The sequence below is a fragment of the Natator depressus genome, chromosome 6 (genome assembly GCF_965152275.1).
Source record: "Natator depressus isolate rNatDep1 chromosome 6, rNatDep2.hap1, whole genome shotgun sequence".
Lineage (NCBI taxonomy): Eukaryota > Metazoa > Chordata > Testudines > Cheloniidae > Natator > Natator depressus.
The window spans coordinates 77451445-77472104 of NC_134239.1; the positions used below are offsets into that span (position 1 = coordinate 77451445).

General features: G+C 41.3%; 1 protein-coding gene across 2 annotated transcripts in view; it reads left to right on the plus strand.

Annotated features, from left to right (window-relative positions):
* The first annotated feature begins 392 nt into the window (after positions 1 to 392).
* DPH6 (diphthamine biosynthesis 6) overlaps positions 393 to 20660 on the plus strand; it is a 366355-nt gene continuing 346087 nt past the window's right edge. Inside the window, exons 1-4 of one of the 2 annotated variants that reach the window (XM_074955772.1) lie at positions 452 to 465; positions 1362 to 1390; positions 7300 to 7394; positions 9465 to 9658. In XM_074955772.1, the coding sequence (XP_074811873.1) occupies positions 1362 to 1390; positions 7300 to 7394; positions 9465 to 9658 (318 nt within the window). In that variant the 5' untranslated portion in view covers positions 452 to 465. Of the gene's footprint in view, positions 466 to 1361; positions 1391 to 7299; positions 7395 to 9464; positions 9659 to 20660 lie in introns of both variants that reach the window. The other variant, XM_074955773.1, reaches the window with a different exon arrangement.

Genomic DNA, 20660 nt, shown 5'->3' on the forward strand with positions numbered 1-20660 from the left:
AGAGGTGACTCATCCTGCACGTCACGCACTGGAGCGGCTCTGAGCAGCGGGCGCGCTGCGAACACCCCCCAGGATCAGCCCTGGCCTCCCTGCGGCGCCTCCCGTCTGCCCTCGCATAGGCGGCCAGCGCGGTGCCTGCCATTCAGCCCTCGTCGCCCCGCGCCGCTCGCCCGCCCGTCGCGGCAGCGCCGGCCCGAGCGGCAGGGGCAGGGCGCTGGCCGGTCGCAGGGAGAGCGGCGCGGGTCGGCCCCCACCACAAGCCCTTTGGTTCAGGCAGCCTCGGGCCTGCCCTGGGCGGGTCTGGCCGGGCGGCAGCGGCGCGAGCGTGTAGGACGGCGCGTGGCTCGGGAAGGAGGGCGCCGGCTGTAGCCCGTAGTAGCGCCCCTGTGTCCCAGCCCCCCGCCCCTCTTAGTGTCAGCCCAGCCCGGGGGGTGCGAGCAGCATGAGAGTAGTGGCCTTAATCAGGTAACGTGGCTGTGGGGGGCTGCCCTGCTGCACAGACTGAGCCACACCTCGTGCACCTGGGGGGTGCTGCAGAGCCCATAGCAGGGACTGGGCTGCTAACCCGCAGCCTTGCCCTCGGGACTCTCCTGCTCGCGCATTTCTTGCCTTCCTCCCTCCCCCAAACACAGCACGGCGTTTTAAACAGCTCTGTCCTCCGCAGCTTGCTCTGCCTCAGCTGGCTGCATCTCAGTGGTGGGTGTGTAATTGTGTGCCTAGTAGCAGGCCTTGCACAACTGCCTGGCTCTGCCTTTGGGTGTTGAACATCCTGTCACACTTAAAAATAAGTAAATAAAGGCCCACACCCTGCCGTCATCACTCTCCCCTGTGTCTTGCAATGTGCTCTGTGTTGTCAGTGGCTGCCCTCTGCTGCATTTTGGGGGTCCCCTGTAATTATATGTAACATGCTTTGGGAGGAAAAGTGCTGTATGTATGTGAGCTGCTGCTATTTTTTTCTGTCTCATCTCACCCGTTTTCAGTTGATTTTCAGGCTATTTTTTTTCCCTTTACAAGTATCTCACTTTTAGGATCAATTTTGCAAATGTGTGTTTCAATGAGACATTTAATCTCTTTCATCATTTTAAAAAAGATCATTCATTTATGTAGTCGCGCTTGACATAGCCCTCTGTCTCTGGGACTGTTTCTCCTACCCTTCTGCTACTTCCTTTTCTGCACTTCTTACACTCTAAATAGGTTTTTATATTTTCTGACATTTATTTAAATTATTTTTTCATTGAAGAAGATAACTAGATTCTTTCATTGAGAAATGATACTAAATTAATAGTTCATGTAAGCCAGGAAGGTTACCCAGGACATTGTGCTTGTGTATTGGATGAACCCTATGATATTTTTATTTTTAGATGCCGACCCATAACTTCTTTTTACTAAGGTAAAGATCCTATTTTGACTTTCTTTTGATAGAGTCCTGCAACCTGTATGAAACCTGTTAAAATTTGGGTTTGGCCAGGATTATGGTTTAAAATTATTCCAACAGAAAATGTTATACAACAAAAGGGATTTGTTTTTTGTAGTGAAAAAATGTATTTTTTTATCCTGATTTCAAGTTCTAGAAGTATTTATTTTGATATTGGCTATTCAGTGGAATGTGCTAGAAGGCAGCATGAAATAAAATCTTAAGAAGGAGGTTTGTAACATGACTGGTATTTTTATGGGCAGTTTTACTAGGATGGATTTAGCTTAAGAAAAAGTTTTAAGAAGAGTTTTTTGTTTTAAAGAGACGTCAAAGTCTGATTTTTTTTAACCTACTCACTACAAGTAATGTAAAAGATAAGAGAGAGAGAATTTCTCTATTAAAAAAACATTCTTTTGTGCTTTTGATAGGCAGGAGTAGTATCTGAATCTATTTTAACTAATTATTTTTGTATTGACAATATTTAAAGTTGACGGTCTCTTTCTAAGGAGGTAGTGATTGAGTAAACCTCAAAGTGTAACTTGTGCTAAATCAGAAATCATCAGGCATTTTAAAGCCAGTGATCTGTCCAAAATAAGTTTTCCTCTTATTCCCCCATCTTGAATTAGTCTAGATTTTTTTTTTTTTTTTGGTGTGTGTGAACAGTGACATGCAAGAATATGAGGGACATACTTTTCAGAGGTCTTGGATGGTCGCTAAAGAAATCTTTACCGTCCCTTTTTTTTCTCTTTCATATTCCCCTTGTTTGTAAGTCTGCCTGTCGTGCCTGTGGCCAAAATTTGTCCTAACTGTGGCTGTGCCTCTGTTGAAATCGTTAAGAGTCTCATATCTATTGCAGTTCCTTCTTTTATTACATCCCCAAAACTCTAAATGTCAGGATACCCAGAATGCCGCAACCAGACATCTATCTTGCTCCAGGAGCTCAGACCATCTGACTACCATTTCCGGCCTCCTATTATTTTCCATATCTCAATGATACTCAGATCTCAAACTGTGGCTCTAGAGCAGTGATACTCAGACTGAGGCTCACAAGCTGCAAATGGCTCTTTAATGTGTTTCCCGCAGCAATTTGCAGCACATGATGTTAAAACACTGTGATTTAATTATTACCCAGTCAGGATGCTTTTTCTACTTATTAACCAATTAAGTTATCAACTTGTACTAAGTTATTAACTTATTTACTGTGAGAATTATATGTGTATGTGTGTATATTAAAAATTTTTTTTACCGGTCATACTGTTTAAATATGAGTATTTAGTACAGTAGTAAATGAAAGAATGAATTCACACTCTTTTGGGTAATGTTAATAGCTAATTTGGCTCCCAAACCACTGATGTCTGAGTATCACTGCTCTAGAGCTGCATGGAGCTTTTTGCGGGGGGCCTCACTTGGTTAAATCCCTTGGTTTGATGGCGCTCCATTTGAAGCTTTGTGGGTAGCACTGAAAAAACAGACAGATGTTGTAGTGATCCTATCTCTTCCTCCAACTAGTCAGGAATTTAGGGTGTAAAGGAGATGAAGAGAAGGAAAGAAAATAAAAAGCCCTGACCGTGTCCCATCAGCTGGTAGGACAAAGAAAGAGAGAGAGAGATGAAAAACACTTCTTTCTCTCTCAGAGGCTAGAAAGCAATGGAAGGAGACAGGAAATATTTTGACAAATGGAGTCCCTAAGAGTCACAGAACAATCATGGAGTTCTGGCCTGATGTGATTATCATCATGCGGTGGTATACAAAAAACCCCCAACAGTGTAATGCTGGGACATCAATTCATGATTATTTGGTGTTTCTGTTGACTCCGTGGGGCTCTCCAGCTCATCAATATTGAGTATCAGTGGAGGGCTGAGTATTGTTGGACCTGCATGTCCTCCCGTTCATGATTGCACAGACTGTTTTCCCTCCCATTTATGATTGTTTTCACGTCAGTGGCAGCTACAAAAATTGCTGTTGTGTAGAAGTGATATTAAGAAAGGACTTTTATGTACAGCTTAGCTGTCTTTGGGATGTTTTGTCCTATTGGAAGAAAGTTTATTGTACTTTCTATTTTGGCTCTTCTTTTCATCCCCCATCCTTCCATCTGTCATTTTTCTCTTCTCTGGAAATGAGGAGAGCCAGCTCTAGGTAACCATCCAGCACTATACAGACCATCAGCAAGTGGTCCATAAACAACAAACTGGGACCCTGGGCCTAAAATCATGTCAAAGTACATCCTTCTTTTAAAAATCTATCTTGTTCTTTTCAAGCAATTTTTGAAATGAGCAGATATTTTATTTTTGAGCATTTTTTATTTTAATACTGGAATGGTGTAATAATATTTAAGAACTTTGGTAAGTTAGCCAATGTACTAAATTAGTCCTTTATTTTGTAGTTTAAAAGAAAAATTAGAAGGAAATTTTTTCTCATAAAACATGCCAGATTGTGGAAGCCAACACTGGATTTCCCAGTGTATGTCACAGATGGTAGCAGTGCAAGTTTCCTTTAGATTTGTCCCAGCAACATGCCTCAACCCTGTTTCTGTGGTACCTCTGAGGTCTGAGTGTAATTCAGTTACCATGCCTATTAATTTCATGGTCCTTCTCTTGAGAATGCTAGCAAGGGCAATATAAAGACTGGTGACTTTCAGTCTCTGAGTTTGCACCCACAGTTTTGCTGGTACAAATAATTGTGGGTACATTTTATAGTGCTTAGATATGTAGCTTCCTGATTATACTCATAAATTTTGTAGTTGGATATGTAAAGGCTACACAGTTAATGTATAATTGTTTTGGCTGCAGTTACATTTAGGGACAAAATTGGAGCTAAGCTGAGGCCCTTAGTTTTGAGAAAGAAGTCTCTATAAGGGTAAGGTTCTCTGTCCCATTACTGTTTCTTGATACATCCAGTCTTTTTTCCATCTCATTGGTAACTAAATGAACAGTAACTAAGTTAACTATACCAAGCATGTTGTATCAAAATAATAGAGATATGGCTTATGACATATTTTATGACAATAAATTATATTGTCTGTTGGCTGTTTAGAAGAAATTTGACATCATGGTTATTTTGAAAAGTGATTTTTCAAAACTAGAAACTTGCTAAAAACCTGTTCATTAACAAATTCATGTTAAATTTTAACAGCAATGAAACGAGAGAGCAATTTATCATTGAATCATAGGACTGGAAGGGACCTTGAGAGGTCTTCTAGTCCAGTCCCCTGAACTCAAGCCAGGACTTGGTATTATCTGGACCAGTGGTTCTCAAACTTTTTTTTTTTCCACAGACCACTTGAAAATTGCTGAGGGTCTCTGTGACCACTTAACGATCTTTCCAAATGTTGTTTGTACTGTTAGCTAACTGTTGTAAAGCACTTTGGATAAAAGCGCTATATAAAAAAACCTTAATCATAATTTACTTTTTTTTGTTCTACAAATAAGAGCACATAACTCATATTTTAATATCAGTAGTCTTACTTTTCTAATGTGATGGATTTGCCTCTCCCCCACCGCGGCAGCCCCTGAGCTGGGGCTGGGAAGGAGGGAAGTCTCTGTCTCTCCCTCTCTCCCCTGCCGTGGCAGCCCCCAAGCTGGGGCTGGGAAGGAGGGGGGATATCTCCCTCTCTTCCCCACCTCAGCAGCCTCTGAGCTGGGGCTGGGAAGGAGGGCCATCTCTCCCCAGCAGCCGCAGCCCTGGAGCTGGGGAAAGTCGCCTCTTTCTCTGACCGCTGCAGCCCTGCATGTCCCAAATTCCCCCCCCCCTTCTCACCCCGCTGTCTCCCTCCCACCTACCCCCATTCCCTCCAAGGCCACCACCTCACCTTACATGAACGTCTGACTCTCCAGGGTCCAGGCACCGAATTAGTGAAGCCACGCCTTCTTGGGTGTGTAGCCCTTCATTCTCTTGTGTGAGGCCACCCAAGGAACTATCTACAGAGCACCTGAATGGAGCTTGTGGACCACTGGTGGTCCGTGGACCACAGTTTGAGAACCTCTGATCTAGACCATTCCTAACAGGTGTTTATCTAATCTGCTCTTAAAAACCGCCAATGATGGAGATTCCACAACCTCCCTAGGCAGTTTATTCCAGTGGTTAACCTCCCTGACAGTTAGGAAGTTTTTTCTAAAGTCCATCCTAAACCGCCCTTGTTACAATTTAGCCCATTGCTTCTTGTCCTATCCTCAGAGGTTAGGAAGAACATTTTTTCTCCCTCCTCCTTGTAACAACCTTTTATGTACTTGACAAGTGTTATCGTGTCCCCCCTCAGTCATCTTTTCTCCAGATTAAACAAACCCATTTTTTTCTATCTTCATATAGGTCCCATTTTCTAGACCTTTGATCATTTTTGTTGCTCTCCTCTGGAATTTCTCCAATTTATCAACATCTTTCCTGAAATGTGGACACGATACTCCAGCTGAGGCCTCATCAGTGCCAAGTAGAGTGGAAGAATTACTTCTTGTGTCTTGCTTACAACACTCCTACTAATACATCCCAAGATAATATTTGCTTTTTTTTTTTTTTTGCAATAGTGTTATACTGTTGATGCATATTTAGCTTGTGATCCACTGTGACCCCCAGATCCCTTTCTGCAGTACTCCTTCCTAGGCAGTCATTTCCCATTTTGTATGTGTGCAACTGATTGTTCCTTCCTCATATACAGATGGGTAAAGTATGGAAGGAAAGGCTGCTGTACTGATTATATGAATCTTTCTCAGATGATTTTAGTAGTACCACCAGTTAGAATCAGTGTAGAGGAGTTTATTATGTGTGTAAGTAAAGGCACGGGAACTCGGGGACAACTGTAAGGCTGCCTTTCTAGGATCCTTTTGTCAGCTCTGGCATAGGGGTCATGCTTGAGGTGGGACTGAATGTGGGAATGGTGTGTTGAGGGGTGGGTTAGGGCTCAACATATAGGGCTCCAGACATTTGGGAGCCTAGAGAGAGCTGAGGACAGGCTGCCATAACAAGACAGCTCTGTAGGGCCTGTGGAGCAGCCAGGATTTGGGAGGACACAAAGGTGGCTTAAAACCACCATAGCCATCCCACCTTGGGGCTGTGAGTTCTGTGCCTTGCCTCTTAAAGAGGTAAAGCACAGACTCTCCCCTCTCGTTGTGGTGCAGTGACTATCAATTTGAAGATGGATGTTTGAAGTGTAGTTTTCTATAGATCAGATAGTTTTCGCTTTATTATTATTATTACTTGACATTTGTTTAAGACTTGATTATGTGTAACTGAAATAGGAGTTTTGCCATTAAATTCAATGGGAAAAGGATTCAGCCTTCGCCATGTTGACAGAGGCGGAGTATTCTTTTAGCTTTTGAATGTTGGATTATTAATTTCAAAATCAAATCTATTTTGCACTTTATATTAAATATTATATTACATCAGCACTTAGATGAACAACAGGGACCTGTTGTGCCAGTTGCTTTAAAATGCACCTGTAATTAATTTTGTCCACAGTTATATCCAGGCGCACAACCAGAAGCCAGGTTCTCACCGCTGCTTTTAAAAATCAGTATTTTGGAGAGGAAACATTCTGTGATCCATCACTAATCCTTTGAGCAAAAGACAGCCTCTTCTCCAAAGAGCTTACGTACAATGAAAGTTTCTCTCTCTCTGCCATCAAATTAGGAATTTCACATAAACCTTATGGATTTTAGATCTAACTGAACTCTTCAGCATTTTATAAGCTTTCTGTTCTTATAAAGATTTTGTATGGTACAGTCTTAGATGTTTGTTACTGTTCTAATTCTCCTTAATACTTCTTATTTGAAAACTTTATTCTGTGGCCCTGCGTTATAATTTTGAAGTAATCAGGTAAAAGTTAAAAAAGGGCGACAGTGCCTAGCAGTGCCTGGTTTAATTGTCTGATAATTTCATTTTTTTTCTAATTCCAGTGGTGGAAAGGACAGCTGTTACAATATGATGCAGTGTGTTGCTGCTGGGCATCAGATTGTTGCTCTAGCCAACTTAAGACCTACTGAAAACACAGGTAAGAATGCCTCATTGCTTGTAGGAAACTTTCTGAAATAGGAAACAGCTGAGGCACAGCTGTGTCTGAGTTAAACCCTGCTATTTTTTTGCACATATGGCAGGTATCCTAGACATCTTTACAGAGAGAGGTGAAGAAGGGGAGAAACAATTTAGAGAATTTGTTAAAGCCGCTTGTAAAGCAGCAAACAAGAGAAAACAATACAAGAAAATGAAAAATGGTAAAAGGAAGGATTCTGCAGTTTAAAAGGAGGAAAATGCATAAATACTTTCTTGTACTGTAGTAAGGGGAGAATGCATGGGTACAGTAATGAAGGTAGTGAAAAGTGAGTGAGGTTTAGCATCAATCTTAAATTAAGATGAACAGGAAGGGTTTAAGTGAGATTTGAAAAGGAGATGACTTTTGTATCAGTGGGAGGGGAATGAGGCCCCACGATTGAAAAGGGGTCTCCTTTGCCATCCAAAGTGTGGAGGTTTGTGAGGGAAGCAGAGGAGGAGGTGTGCCTGCTGGGAGAAGGAGTTCATGTGTGAATCATTGTTAGAGTAGGTGAATATAAAATCAGTTGGTTGGGGAAGTTTATTCCCTTGGTATCCAGGACAAAACCTCTCTAATCTTTTTGAAATATGTTTGTTGTAAAACTAATGTAGCCACATCAATGTTGTCATTCAAATCATAAAATGGCCTCTTTATGTGTATGTGGTAGGGAATATGATGGAAAGTTAACTGAGGTGCCCCAGGCAGCAGTAGGTCCTATCCCATTCATTTTATTTTATCTTGTACCACTGTTGCCTGGAGACCCTCAAGTAATAAAGTAACTGCAAATTCAGAACTAAGTGGCAGCTTAAAAGGGACCCTGTCTGTTCTTTTCAGGTATCAGATTTTATATAAATTTAAAAATACTGTTTTTCTTGTAAAATCAACTTCTCCGGTCCTGGTTAATTTGTTAAGATTACAGAACCCTCTAGACCAGTGGTTCTCAAACTAGGGCCGCTGCTTGTTCAGGGAAAGCCCCTGGTGGGCCGGGACAGTTTGTTTACCTGCTGCGTCTGCAGGTTCGGCCGATCACGGCTCCCACTGGCTGCGGTTCGCCGCTCCAGGCCAATGGGGGCTGTGGGAAGCGGTGCGGGCCAAGGGATGTGCTGGCCGCCCTTCCTACAAATTTGAACTCTATCAAATTTTACCAGTGAATTGTAGGTTTGAGCAATAATTAAGTGTTCTTTATTATTGATCAGTTGAAAAATTATCAATAATGGTCACAATTGTTGGATAACTCCTGAGTTACGTAAAATGTGAATTGCAAGGTTTGGGGTTTAATTATTACAATCTACATATGCTGCCTTTTTTGTTATTGTTTAGCTGCCAACCAATTGGTAAGAACGTTTAGTGAAATTTGTCTCTTAATTAAAGCAGCAGCAGCAAGACGTTTGGTGAGTTCTACCCCAAGTTTTTAAAAGGAATGGAAATTGAAAAGTCCTGGATGCAACAACAAATATTTCCCTTTCTTTACAATGCATTAAACAATATAAAATTACTGCTGTAATCCTCTATTGTTCCATTTATACTGAAATAACTTGCTGTGAGTATCGTGTTGTCAGTACTAAATGTATTAATGGCTAAGTTTCAGGAAGTTTTGACAGCCTATTTCTAACCACCAGAATAAGTGCTGCAGTGTGTTCTATGTATATTGCACGAAGTATGCTGAAACACAGGTAAAAACTATGGGTCTGTGCCTCTGGGGTTGTGCTCCTCCTGCATAGCAAAGCAAAGTTACCATTGGCTCATTTGGTTCTGGGTTGGATCCATAGTGTGGGATTTGTGGATGAAGCACTGGAAATGCCTACATTAAGAAGTAGGCAGTTGCATGAGACACATTGTTACATGTAAATATAAGAGGGGAGAAATCCAATTTTTTTTATTCCATGTTTGTAGAGATGCCATCACAGATGTGTGTGTCAATGAACTAAGGAATACTCAGATTTAGGTACTCTTGGTGCTTTTAAAGTATTACGATTTTCTGTAATGCTGAATGATGTACTTAGCGTCATGTTTGTCTCTATTTAATTGTGGCAGAAGGGACAGATGAGCTGGACAGCTACATGTATCAGACAGTAGGACATCATGCCATAGACCTGTATGCTGAAGCAATGGATTTGCCTCTCTATCGTCACACCATAAAGGGTACCAGTGTGGACACTGGAAGAGTATATACCAGGTGTGAAGGAGATGAGGTTGAAGATCTTTATCACCTTTTGAAACTTGTTAAGGTATGTTGCATAAGGATTTTACTTGTCAGAATATCAAATAATTGAAGAGCATTAAATAAAGCGTATTTATTAGTTTAGCGAAATAACTCACTCCTTGTGGAAAGTTTGAAAACTTTTAAAAAATGTTTATACTTCTGTGTAATATTTGTTTTCTTTTCCGTTGTTCTTCCTTACAATATAAATTTATGTGAAATGGGGGCTTAGTGTCTTAATCTGTTGTTTACACTTGAGATAGACCATACTGATAACCAAAAACCTTGATCATATACAATAAATAGATGCCCATAATAATAAGCAGTTGTATGCAGAAAATATTGTATTTAAAGAGAATTATTTATCATGAGCATGTGATGTAAAGTTCTCTGAGATTTACGCAACTGATGTAATATTTTGCTTGTTTCCCACTGGCTCTCATAGATTTTGTGTGCATTTTGTTTATTAGTGTACAGGAAATTTATACATTTGCTTTTCCGTGGACCTATGTATTGTAAAGTAAAACTCAAAGTGTTAGAATATTATTCATACTGCATTTCATACTCAAAGTATTCCCAAGTACTTTACAATTATGATTTTGATGTTGGTAGTGCAGTGACTATGTTCAAATGCCGTTATATACTCAGCAGTAGCTTAACCCAATCTTTTTAGCAATCAAATCATTCTTTCAATAAAAATGGCTATATTGGCTAAGACACTGAAATTTATTCTGCTCTTTTTCAAAAAATGTAATGTGATCTTTATTACTTGGGGTTTGATTCAAACCCCATTGAAATCAGTAGAAAGACATTGGATTTTGGATCACAGAGAGGAAAGAAGCAACTTTGAATGACACAGTTGAAGTTTCTTCATTTTCTTGAATGTCTTTCAGATGGTTGTTTGAGGTTTCCAGAATACATAATCATATTTTTGTAAATGTCAGAAAGCAGTATTAATTGTGAAAGTTGTTACTAAAATGAAATGATTAATTTGAATATTATTTATAGTCCTAGAAAAAGGCTTCCTTAAGTTGCCTAAAAGATAATTCTGATCTTCGATTTAAATATTCAATACCTTTCCAATTATAATTTTATTTCATCAGATTTATAATTGATAAACCTGAAAACGTCATGCTTAAATTGCTTGTTCATTGTTTTATATTAAAATTGTATGAATAATTTGGTTCTAAGATGAATGTTATAGAGATTAGAAACTATCACTGGGGCAAGGTGACTAAACCCATTATGTCCTTCTTTGGTTGTTTTCAGTTTTATTTAATTTTAGTATCATAAAGTTGGGAAGTTCTGAATTGGTTAATCTTTCCTCTGAAATTACTTCTTTTCCGTCTGCTATCCTACCGCAGTTTCTTCTGATGGAATGGGTATATCTCTGGGATCCAGTGAAGTCACAGTCAGTGCCACTGTGATGTAAAGCCAGTGGGAAGTGACCTGAACTCAATACTCTATACTCCTGCTGTCTGAGACCACATGTTACATTTTCTCAAAGCTCTTTTAATTAGTGGCAAAACTCTCATAAGCTTCAGTGGGGCCAGGATTTTGCCCATTGTGTCCATTAGTCTGGAGTACTAGATTCGTGATGTTCCTTCTAAATCTTTGTGGAGCAATAGGGCACTTGAGGCTGTACAACCAGTCCAGAGATATCAGTGAAGTTTTTTTTTTAATAGTGTGTGTATAGGAGGCAGGACAGGAATTTGAGGAAATATGCTGCCGCACTTCTACATTTTTTTTTAAAACGACAGTATTGGAGAAGGGAAGTTATGCTCTCTGTTGGAAGCTTCGTGATAACAGCTTTCTAAGGCTGGGAAAGATAATAAATTACTGATCAATTTAATTAAAAATGGGGAGATTAGTGGTAATTAAGATGAAATTTCCCTTTCGATACGTGCTGTCTTTGGTGAAATGGATGCTTTGCCATTTTCTTTATAGTAACAGTCAGTTATGACATAAATTAATGCTAATGTTAAATCTTGACAACGTCTGCTTTGGAAGTTCGTACACGATAATTATAACTATAGTTGAAAGAGATGTTATCAAGTTGTCTGGAACTAAATAACTGCTTCTTTCTTGTGTGGAAATATGAATTCTACTATAGGATATTTTACAGAAATAAATATTGGAAATACATTGCCTTTATAGTAGACCTTGCATAACCATCTCCTTACAGTCAAACCCATATATGGGATTCTGGTGTAAAAATTGCAATGGAGGTCTTGAATATTCTAATGAATAATTGAGTAATTATAGAGAAGACAAGGAATTTAGAAAAGCTATCATTCTTTATTTTGGTCTTTACTAGTTTTTAGAAAAAGGTGGAACTAGAATTTTTTTACCTTGTGAATGTTAATGGCAAAATTAAAATCATTTGATTTTTATTTTAAGCATTTATTTATTACAGTATGCAGTTTTGTAGCTTTAATGTGCAAGTCTTTAATCACCAGTAGCTTTTTGCTAAGTGATTCAGATTTTCTTCAGATGGTGTTACAATATAATTTTTTTAGAGAGAGCTCAATTTGCTGCCTGTTGGAAGTAGGAAAAAAAGAGAATTGATGAAGGTTTTTAATAATTCAAACTTTTATTAAAAGTCTTAAGTTGAAATAATTTGAAAGCAGTGACCAAAATAACATCACTCTTTTTTTCATGTAATGCTTTGGATCTGAGGATGCAGGAAAGGGTCTGTCTAGATGAAAACTACATAATATGTCTAGCTTTTAGTTTGTAAAGTATGTGTATATTACAAGTGCTTGTTTAATAATAAATTAAAACAAACCTCACTGAAAAAACTAATATGAATTAAAAAGTATTAAATAGTTTTAAAACAGTTTTATAAAACCAGGATTTTTTAAAAATGTAAATATTTCCCTGCAGTGTTGGAAAGCCCACCACAGCAGTTTTATGCTAGTGTATAAGACTGAGAGAGTGAAAATGACTGCAGACAAATGTGAAACTGACCATTCTGATGTTGTTGTTGTGTTCCAGACTACCTGAAATGTGTGACGTAAATTAGATTTACTTTAAATAGTCTAATGTGTTAGTAGGGGATAAAGATTGTTTAGGGTTACTATCTATACATACGCATGGGACTGGAAGGGACCGCTTAGGGCACTGAGGCAATCAATACAAGTAGGTTGTATGGTTTTGGATTTATAAAACCATACAAATTACTTGTATTGATGGCCTCAGTAGCTATTCCTGTGTTAAAAAATTAAAAATTCTGCACAAAACAAAATTAAAATTCTGCACACAATATTTTAAAATTCTGCAAGTTTTATTTGTCCCCTCTAGCATGGCAGTGGGGAGCACAGGCCCCTGGCTGCACAAAGATGGGAGATCACCCTGCAGCCCCCTCACCCACAGGACCGGGACTCAGCAGTGAGGCTGCACCCGACCCTGACACAGCACAAGGCTGGGCTTGCCCCAGAAACACCCTGGGGCTCTGCGCCAGGTGCACCAGGTGTGGGTCAGGCAGGCTCAACCAGGTAGGATCCAAGTGTGGAGGAGCTCAGTGTGGGGGGATCCAGATATGGGGTGAGTGGATTCTGGGTGCAGGCAGCTCAGTGCGGGGGAATCTGGATGCACAGAGGCTCGTTGGGAGGGTTACAGGTACAGAGGCAATGGGACTCTGCACAGGCTTCCAGTTGAAGGTGGTTGGGGCTCAGCAGAGGGGTCTGGGTGTGGGGGTCTTAGTGGGGGGGGGTCCTGGGTGCTGGGATAGTGGGGCTTGGTGGGGTGGGGTCTGGCTGCAGCTAGTTGGGGGTCAGTGGGGCTCAAGGTAGTGCAGGGGGTGGGGCATCAGGGTGGTGGTTTGAGTGTAGGGAGCTCAGTGCGGGGTGGTCTGAGTGCAGGGGTGGGGGTCTGGAGGTAGAGGGCTACAGGGGGGCTCCAGTTGTAGTGATTGAGGTTAAGTGGGGTGGGGTTTAGGTATGGAGGGCAAGGGGGGTTCTGGATGTAGTTGATGAGGCTTGGCAGGAGTGTCTGGGGTTGGGATGTCCAGATGCACGGAGGTTGGGTGGATGGGGGAGCAGCTTCTTGTACAGTGACCCCTACTCCTACAGTTAAGGAGTGATGGGGACAGGAAGCGGGGGGATGCTGAGCTTCCTGCAGCCGCTGGAGGTTTCTTGGGGTGGGTCTGACACAGCCCCAGACACTCCTTGCAGGGGAAGAGGAAGTTCTGTCCTCTCCTGCCTCCAGCCCAGCCAGGACTAACAGCTGATCCCAGCTTAGGGTAGGAGCTACTGGCTGGAGTGTCCCCAACCCCGTGGTTATTTACCTCTCCGCCAGCTGCTCCGGGTGCCTGAAACGGTGTATCTGCTCTGCCAGGGAGTGGTGCATGACTGCGCTTGCAGCTTCCCTTTGCTTCCTTCTCAGAAAGTCATTTTTCTGCAGGAAAGCAAAGAAATCTGCAGGAGACATGAATTCTGTGCACATGCAGCGGCACAAAATTCTCCCAGCAGTAAGTGACCTAAGCGGTTCCTTCCAGTCCTATGTGTAACATGTAGGGAGATATATATATAGTCTTCAGTTTATAGTACCATGTATGCTGAATGTGGGATATATAAATTCTGATCACTAAAGGGTAATTTAATTTTAATATACCAGGCAGGTCACTCTGGGAGTCTTACTGAATCCATGTGTTCAAACATGTGTATTTACTTGCAGGATTAGTGCCTAAGGCCCAGTTTCAACAAAGCACTTAAACCCCTGTTTAAATACTTAAATAAAGCCAGTGCGACTTAAGTATGGGCTTTTAAGTGCTTTACTGACTGAAGCCTAAAATGGTACCAGATTTCCCCGCTTATCGGAATTTTCCTTTATGGTCAAATCCTGAATTGAAAAGTATTAAATATTTTTAAAAACAGTTTTATGAAAACAGGATTTAAAAAAAAAACACGTAAATATTCCCCTGAGTAATTTAGGGGAGAAAAGGAATCTAGAAGAGCTATCATTCTTTATGTTGGTCTTCACTAGTTTTTAGAAAAAAAATGAACCTGGAATTTTTTTGCCTTTTGAATGTTAATGGCAAAATTGAAATAATTTGATTTTTATTTTAAACATTTATTTATTACAGTATGCAGGTTTGTAGCTTTAATGTACAAGTTTTTAACCATCAATAGCTTTTTTCTAAGTGATTCAAATTTTCTTTAGATGCTCCGCCTCATTGTGTGCGTTCAAAGCCTGAAAAGTGCCGAAGGAAGCAAGCCAGGGAGAGTCTGTACAGAGGGCATTCTCAGAAGCATCAATCATAGGTACTTAAATGGCCCTCCATTACTATAGTGCTTGAGGCACAGGTTGGAGAGGTGGCAGGTCAGCTGAGCATTGGAGGTGTAGGATGTTTGTCTGTGACATGTGGGTCCTGTGGCTAAAACCTGTGTCTACGGGGTAGGTACAGTGGACCTGTAGACAATACAGCTGAACGCAGATTACTTTGTTGGTGCTCCATACCAGGCTGATGGGTGTTGGTGGAGGATTCTACTCTCCACCAATCGCCTGAGAAGGTCTCCTTACTTATACTCTTTGAAGGAAACCAGAACTTGGCTTTTAATTGATACGGTTTGTTGCTAAGACAGCCTTTATAGAGTTCTTCAGGTTCGTTCTGTGCTGCTGATGTATATGTGTGTCTGTGTGTATATATAATGTATGTTATAGATCTTGTTCTTAATAAGTGTGTTTTCTTTGAAATATTGGCTTGTCCTTTACCATAATAAAATCTTCTGACATGATTATTCTTGAGTTTCTCGAAAGTTTATCCCAAATATTTATAATTCTGTTTATAATTTCTTTTAAAGAAATTTATGTGAACCCATTTATGAACTATGATTACAACATTTCCATCATCTCTTGCATATTTTCAAAGTTATTTTGAGTTCAGTGGGAGTTCTGTGTGTGGAGGTTTTGCAAAGTTAGAGTCTTAAAGATTACCAAGAAGAAAAAACACATTTGAGAAAAATAGGTATGATGGACTTGAGGACTGCAGGATAATTGCAGTGTCGTCTTCTGATCATCAGCTGAAAAATAAATATTGCAATTAGATCAATATAAAAAATGTGTTGACAAAAATATTTTAATTATTAAAGTATTTGCCTGCTGTACTGTATCATGCCATTACTTTTTTTTGTAGGAGAGTGAAAGATGAAAGTGGAGTGGAATTCTGCTTTCAAAATGGTGACACAACATGGATCAGCAATCTTATTGACTGGCAACTAAAACCCACAAAAGCCCCAGCCAGAAACATTTGTTTCTTTAGTAGCAGCAGTAGAAAGCAGTATGATGAGTTTTAAACCTATTTTTTAAAATTAATTTTCAAGCTCAGGGGTATATGGTCTTGGAATGGAAAAGGAGTGATACTTATTCAAAGACAGAAAATTTTTTTGTTTTCTAGGAGTAATATTGTGATAGCTGAATGATGTTCTAACTGTTCTCCTCTCATATTGTCCTGCACATGTTAAGGGGTTTGGTTCTCCCTTCTCCCTCTCAGTGTATGCACAATGTGCCGAGCCATTTGATGGTGTCGTCATCATCAGCCAGATGGAGAGCCGTAAGTCAGTGGGTCGAAATAAGTCAATGGGTACTTGTCAAGGATATGCGAAATAGTCTGAAGTTGACTGCAGCTGCATTGCAGATCATTAGAAAAACCTCGTTTAAAGAGATTGGCTGCACAATTGTCCTGTCCTGTTCAAAACTGGTTCAGAGATGACCACAGGTGTCTTGGTAGATCAAAACCTAGTCGACAGTGGGTCAGTGATGAGAGAGTGATTGACAGTTGTCATCGCTGACCACTTGTTGCACCAATCGGATTCCACCATCATGTCCTGTGGTGGCATAAATGACCATAAAGGGTGTCTAGAAGACAGGCGAGCTGGCAGGTGGTTGAAGAGGTCTGTTTAGAAAGACAGGTCACTGTTCTCATTGGTCCTGACCAGCAGCGTGACAGAGGCTTTCTGATGGTGAATATGGGGTGCTATATGCTATATTAGTAAATATTGGTAGCTTTACATCGGTCAGCATTGTGTGAGACGAGCGACACCAGACAGGAACTCAGTACTCTGCTGGTGAATAGCAGAGGGAAAGGGCTGATGTTCTAAGCATCTGGATGCTTGCACCCCAGGTTGAACCAGCACATTTTCTGAGCAGCTTGTTCTGAGTGCTGACTTTGGCTGCCATCGTCTTCAAGTGGTTGAGGTACATTAATGACCTATCCAGTGTCACACTGAGGCAAACCAGGTTTGGATCATGCTGCAGATGGCCATTGAAGAAAACATTTATCTCGTGGCTTGCACTTGCATCATGCAGATGAAATACACTAGAAACCGTCTTGGAAAAGCTCAGCTGCAGGTGCCATAGACTACAAAGGTCTGCCATGAGCTTCATATCATTCAAGAGCTCGTCAATTTCTGAGAAGGACTGAGCTTGGTAGCTGCAGCAGATGTCGCGAGCATAGATAACCTTGCGCACGAGTGTAGCTGGCAGATCGTTCATGTACACATTGAACAGTATTGGTGAAAGAACTGAGCCTTTTTTCCCCCCCCCACTGAATGCATCCGATGAAGTGAGCTGTAGCTCACGAAAGCTTATGCTCAAATAAATTTGTTAGTCTCTAAGGTGCTACAAGTACTCCTTTTCTTTTTGAGGAAAACTGTTGATCTGACACTTCTAAGAGCTACAGCCGTTGCCCATGTGTACTATGAACCGCATGTTTTGGAGAAAGAGCTCTATTATTTCAACCACCCAATGTGGGGCAACTCGAGAGAGTTTAAACAAAAGGCGTCTGTGTCAAACGATGCCATAAGCATCAGTCAAATCCAAGAAGATGGCTCCCGTTTTTGGATTTTGTTGAAAACTGTTCTTGATAAAGGTAGTCCTTTCCTGAACCCTGCCTGCTCAACCTGCAAGACATCGTCCAAATCTGAAGCAGTTTGTTGGAGGATCAAACACCTTGAAACACGTTGACAGCAAGGATATTGGGGGGTAACTTGGCACATTGTAGGGGTCGTTGCTTGGCTTAAGAATGGCAGTAATCTTTGCTTAATGCCAAGTGCATGGTGACTTCTTATTAATGACCCGTATGCAGAAGTTAATAAGCCACTGTGACGCCTTTGGTCCAAGGTGCTAGAGGAATTCCGGCAAGATATTATCATAGCCTGCTTTGATTAGAAACAGCCAAATTCATCAATTCCCAAAGTAGTAGGTGTAAAGGGAGAAGCATTGGTTTGATATCATGAAATGTCCTGTAGGTACACTGCTACTTTGGGGTTCTATGGTAAGGCGCCAGGGCTGGAGGTGAGAGGATACATTACATCACATAAGATAAAGCTTTTCAGTCCACGTTATTTCTGGCTGTAACCTCCTTTGCTAAGTAAATAGCCCTCCTCCTCCGCAAGAGACTTGCTACCATAGCTGGTGGGAAAAGTGAGAAGCAGTGTGCTTCTGCACAGGTGACTCGGATTTTCTGTGGGTGCTTTAGAGCCAAACTCCGTGTCCTCTGTTGGCTGATGGACACTGTCAACAGAGCAGAGGAAACTCCATGAATTAAAACACATGGTGTTTCCTACCCCAGGTTTTACCTTAATATCTTAGGTGTAAACTGTGCTATAAAAGAGACGACACAGACCATCTAGAAATAATAATCTGGATGTTAGGCGCTTAATTCTGCGACTCTTACTCTCATTAATAGTCCCACTGACTCCTGATTTGCATGAGTAAAGACTACTCATATGAGTAAGGATTGCAGGATTTTCCTGTGACTTTTAGATCTGGTCCTGCTTTCATTTAAGCCAACAAGACACTTGAGGAACCAAATATGGTAGATAGACTGAGGAACATTGACTGCCCTATTTCAAATCCTGATTAACTGGATTTTTTTAGACCTGCCTGCTTTCTTTGTATGGTGGCTTCTGATATTACTGTAAGCAGAGACTGAATGAGCTCTCCCGGACATCTAGTGGTAAGCTGTGGAAAAGGACTTCAGGAGCTGATCTCATTTGCATGGGCACACCCATCCTGCCAATGTGCTTAGCATGATGGGATTGCTTGCCCAAATTGTCACTTTTGGCTGATGTGGGATTCCCAGTCTCCTTGTTATCGGGGCAGGAGTAATAAAGGCTGTTATCCTTGTTGTGTGAATCAAGGGCAGCAGAACTGTACTTGTCATTTCCCGATTGAGGGACTCACCCTCAACTAAATGGCACTCGCTAGGCAGGGGACGTGAAACCAGGGCAGAAGATAGCCGACCTCTTTGAGCCTGAAACCATTGTGAGAGCCCAGTATGAAGCTGAAATTCCAGCAATAGAGCCTTCAAAATTTGACTTTGGAGACTCACTGTTGTCTGAGGAGAGTGGAAGGATCGCCTGAGCAAGAAGCTTTGTGAATGATCCAAGGTATTCTCCCTGCATGAGTGGGATGTGCAAAAGGAGTGGAGCACAACATCAGACTACAAGATTCACAGCCTTTCATCCCTTTCAGGGAGCGATTGCCCTCTCAGAGATGGAAGATGTGCAACATCATCTTTAGGAGCTTATTGAAAATGGCATAATTACCGAGTCCCGCAGGTCCGTATGCCTCACCCATTGTAGTGGTCCGTAAGAAGAATGGAAAAATGTAGATGTATTGATTACCGCACACTAAAAAGGTGCACAGTAGTTGACCGGTACACCATGCCTTGAGTACAAGATGCCTTGGACTGTTTGCTGCATAGCCAGTGGTCTCTGTATTGGATCTTCAAAGTGGATACTACTAGATCCCTCTGGGAAAAGAAGAAAAGGAGAAGACGGCCTTTATCTGTCTGTTAGAGTTTTATCAATTTGAACGCATGCCCCAAGGGATGTCTAGAGCACATGCTACGTTTCAGCGTCTTATGGAGAAAGTTGTGGGACATATGAATTTAATGCAAATGTTAGTTTATTTGGATGACCTGATTGTTTTTGGAAGAACCTTGGAGGAGCATGAAGCAAGACTTCTTAAAGTTCTAGATCGATTGGAAACCTATGGGCTGAAGCTTTCAATTGACAAATGCCAGTTCTGTCGAACCTTGGTGAAGTATGTGGGTCACATTGTGTCTCGAGGGTGTGAGTACTGATCCCGATAAAACAGATGCCGTCACTGCATGGTCACGCCCAAGTAATTACAGAGAACTAAAGGTTTCAGAGTAGCAGCCGTGTTAGTCTGTATCCGCAAAAAGAAAAGGAGTACTTGTGGCACCTTAGAGACTAACAAATTTATTAGTGCATAAGCTTTCGTGGGCTACAACCCACTTCATCGGATGCATAGAATGGAACATACAGTAAGAAGATATATACGTACAGAGAAGGTGGAAGTTGACATACAAACTGTAAGAGGCTAATTAATTAAGATGAGAGACTGGGAGTGGCTGGTCATTACACATATTGAATCTATTTCCCTAAGTTAAGTATCCTCCTTGCCAACTGTCTAAATGGACCATCTTGATTATCACTACAAAAGTTTTTTTTCTCCTGCTGATAACAGCTCATCTTCATTAATTAGCAGAGACACTATGGCCCCTTAAAACCATTTGGACCACGGTGGGATGAGAGATGTGAAAGGGCTTTTCAGGAAATCATTAATTGCCTAACTCATGCTCCAGTCCTAGTCTTTGCTGACCCAAGCAAACAGTTTATCTTGCATGCTGATGCCAGTTTGGAGAGTCTGGGAGCAGTCCGGTACCAGGAAGTGGAAGGCAAATGTAAACTTGTAGCCTTTGCTAGCCAAGGACTGTCTGATAGTGAAACTCGGTACCCCATCCACAAGCTGGAGTTCTTGACCTTGAAAGGCCATCACTGAGAAATTTCAAGACTACTTGTATGGTGCTCAGTTTCAAGTGTGGATGGACAACAATCCACTGACTTACGTGTTAACAAGTGCTAAGCTGTATGTTACAGGGCGGAGATGGGTGACCGCCCTGGCTAGTTACGAGTTCAGCATTCAGTACCGAGCAGGGAGAAGCAGTGTAGATGTGGATGCATTGTCCTGGCGTCCACAGGCATCGGAAGTTGCTGTGC